Source organism: Egretta garzetta, unplaced genomic scaffold (genome assembly GCF_000687185.1).
Source record: "Egretta garzetta isolate BGI_Z169 unplaced genomic scaffold, ASM68718v1 scaffold130, whole genome shotgun sequence".
Taxonomy (NCBI): Eukaryota; Metazoa; Chordata; class Aves; order Pelecaniformes; family Ardeidae; genus Egretta; species Egretta garzetta.
In genome coordinates, this window is record NW_009258284.1 from 1,783,340 (window position 1) to 1,784,887 (window position 1,548).

General features: G+C 41.0%; 1 protein-coding gene across 4 annotated transcripts in view; it reads right to left on the minus strand.

Annotated features, from left to right (window-relative positions):
* DPY30 (dpy-30 histone methyltransferase complex regulatory subunit) overlaps positions 1-1,548 on the minus strand; it is a 6,335-nt gene that overhangs the window by 4,308 nt on the left and 479 nt on the right. For 3 of the 4 annotated variants that reach the window (XM_035892393.1, XM_035892379.1, XM_035892387.1), the window contains exons 2-3: positions 1,429-1,495; positions 1,297-1,344 (exon numbers count right to left, since the gene is read on the minus strand). In XM_035892393.1, coding sequence (XP_035748286.1) covers positions 1,297-1,344; positions 1,429-1,464 — 84 coding nt within the window. In that variant the 5' untranslated portion in view covers positions 1,465-1,495. The remainder of the gene's footprint in view (positions 1-1,296; positions 1,345-1,428; positions 1,496-1,548) is intronic. The other variant, XM_009637198.2, reaches the window with a different exon arrangement.

A 1,548-nucleotide genomic window follows, 5' to 3' on the forward strand; every position in this document is an offset into this window, starting at 1 on the left:
CCTGCAGGGGGGTTGGACTAGATGACCACTAGTGGTCCCTTCCAACCCTAAACATTCTATGATTCTATGATCTTCCAGCATAGGAATGTTTCAGCCTGGCTACAATCCCTGCTCCCGCACACCACTCCGAACGCCTAGGGTAACCTCCTGAAATTAATAGAAACAGTGTTAGGAAGTCGTAAGTTTTCTAAAACAGAAGACACCCAATCTCTGTCACCTTTATTTCTGCTTTTTGCATTCACAGATTTAAATTGCACACCAGTGAGATAGGAATGATTACTAATAAGACCGGTCTCAATTAAATGGTTCCTGTACGCACACACTTCTGACGCAAAATGCTAAAAGCACAAGAAATTCAGGTGAAGTCTGTTGAAGGGGACTTCAACAAAGTCAAGCACTTTGAGACCGTGCTTTATTAAACTACAGATGGACACTTTAAAGAAAACATGCAAAATGCTTCCAGGTGCCTTTTGGTCAAAATGTGCTGAATCATCCGACATCATTAACTGTATTTAAAAAAGTATACCCTACCACTGCCAGTAAACCAAACGTATTCAACGCAACATACACGAATCTACCGATATGGGACCAATGTATCCAACGTGGTTTGGTTCTGCAGCGGAAGTTGAGGCACACAGGCAAGCAGTTATCAGGGAGATGAGCCACAAAGAACGTTTAAGAGAAGCTTCTAAAAAAGCTTAGCATACCATAGGGAGCTTATAATGAAGGAATAGTAATTCCTTTAATAAAGAATAGTAAATAAATGTCATAGAGTTATTATTCTAACCCACGTTGTTACCAATACTGGAGAGAATGGATTGTGTCTACACTTTCTCAGCATAAGTAAATAAAGATAACTTGGATTATTGTGATCCAATATTTCTATTGACAAGAAGAGAATCCCTCCCTTTGATAATTCTACAGAAATGCCATCAACTCCTCCTCATCCCCTCCCCGTAATAAAAGTCTGGCTGGCTTTTGGGGGCATAATATACGATACAGATTATATATCGGATAGTGATAGAATAGAGAACGATCACAGGGTACTTCCAAAAACCCCCCACCTCATTAAAAGGTTCATAATTTACTTCTGTACCATCTCATATAACAGAAGCGACGCAACCAAAGATATATGAACAGCCAGTTATGCAAGGGACCAGTATCCGTTGGTTCAGTTTCCATCTAACTTTCTTGGGAACACCACATTTTCCGAAGTGAGACTCAAGACTCAACATTTTTCCCCTTGATCGGGAATGTGACTTCCACTGTACTTTACAGCAACAAAATCTTTGTTACCTCTACGTTTTCAGTGAGACCGTATTCAGAATGGGGATTTTCTGGAACCTGCAAAATAACACACGGTCAGCAAAGTGAAAATGCTCCTTTTGTGCACATAGCGTTACGCACACAAAACATTTCTCGCAATACCTGCGGCTGTCCCTCCATAATCTGTTCTGCCTCCATGATTTGAAAAGTGGAATTGGCCGGACGTAATCTTGGAAAGCAATAAAAAAAATGGGTCAGCAGGCCGAGACGAAGACCGGTGTT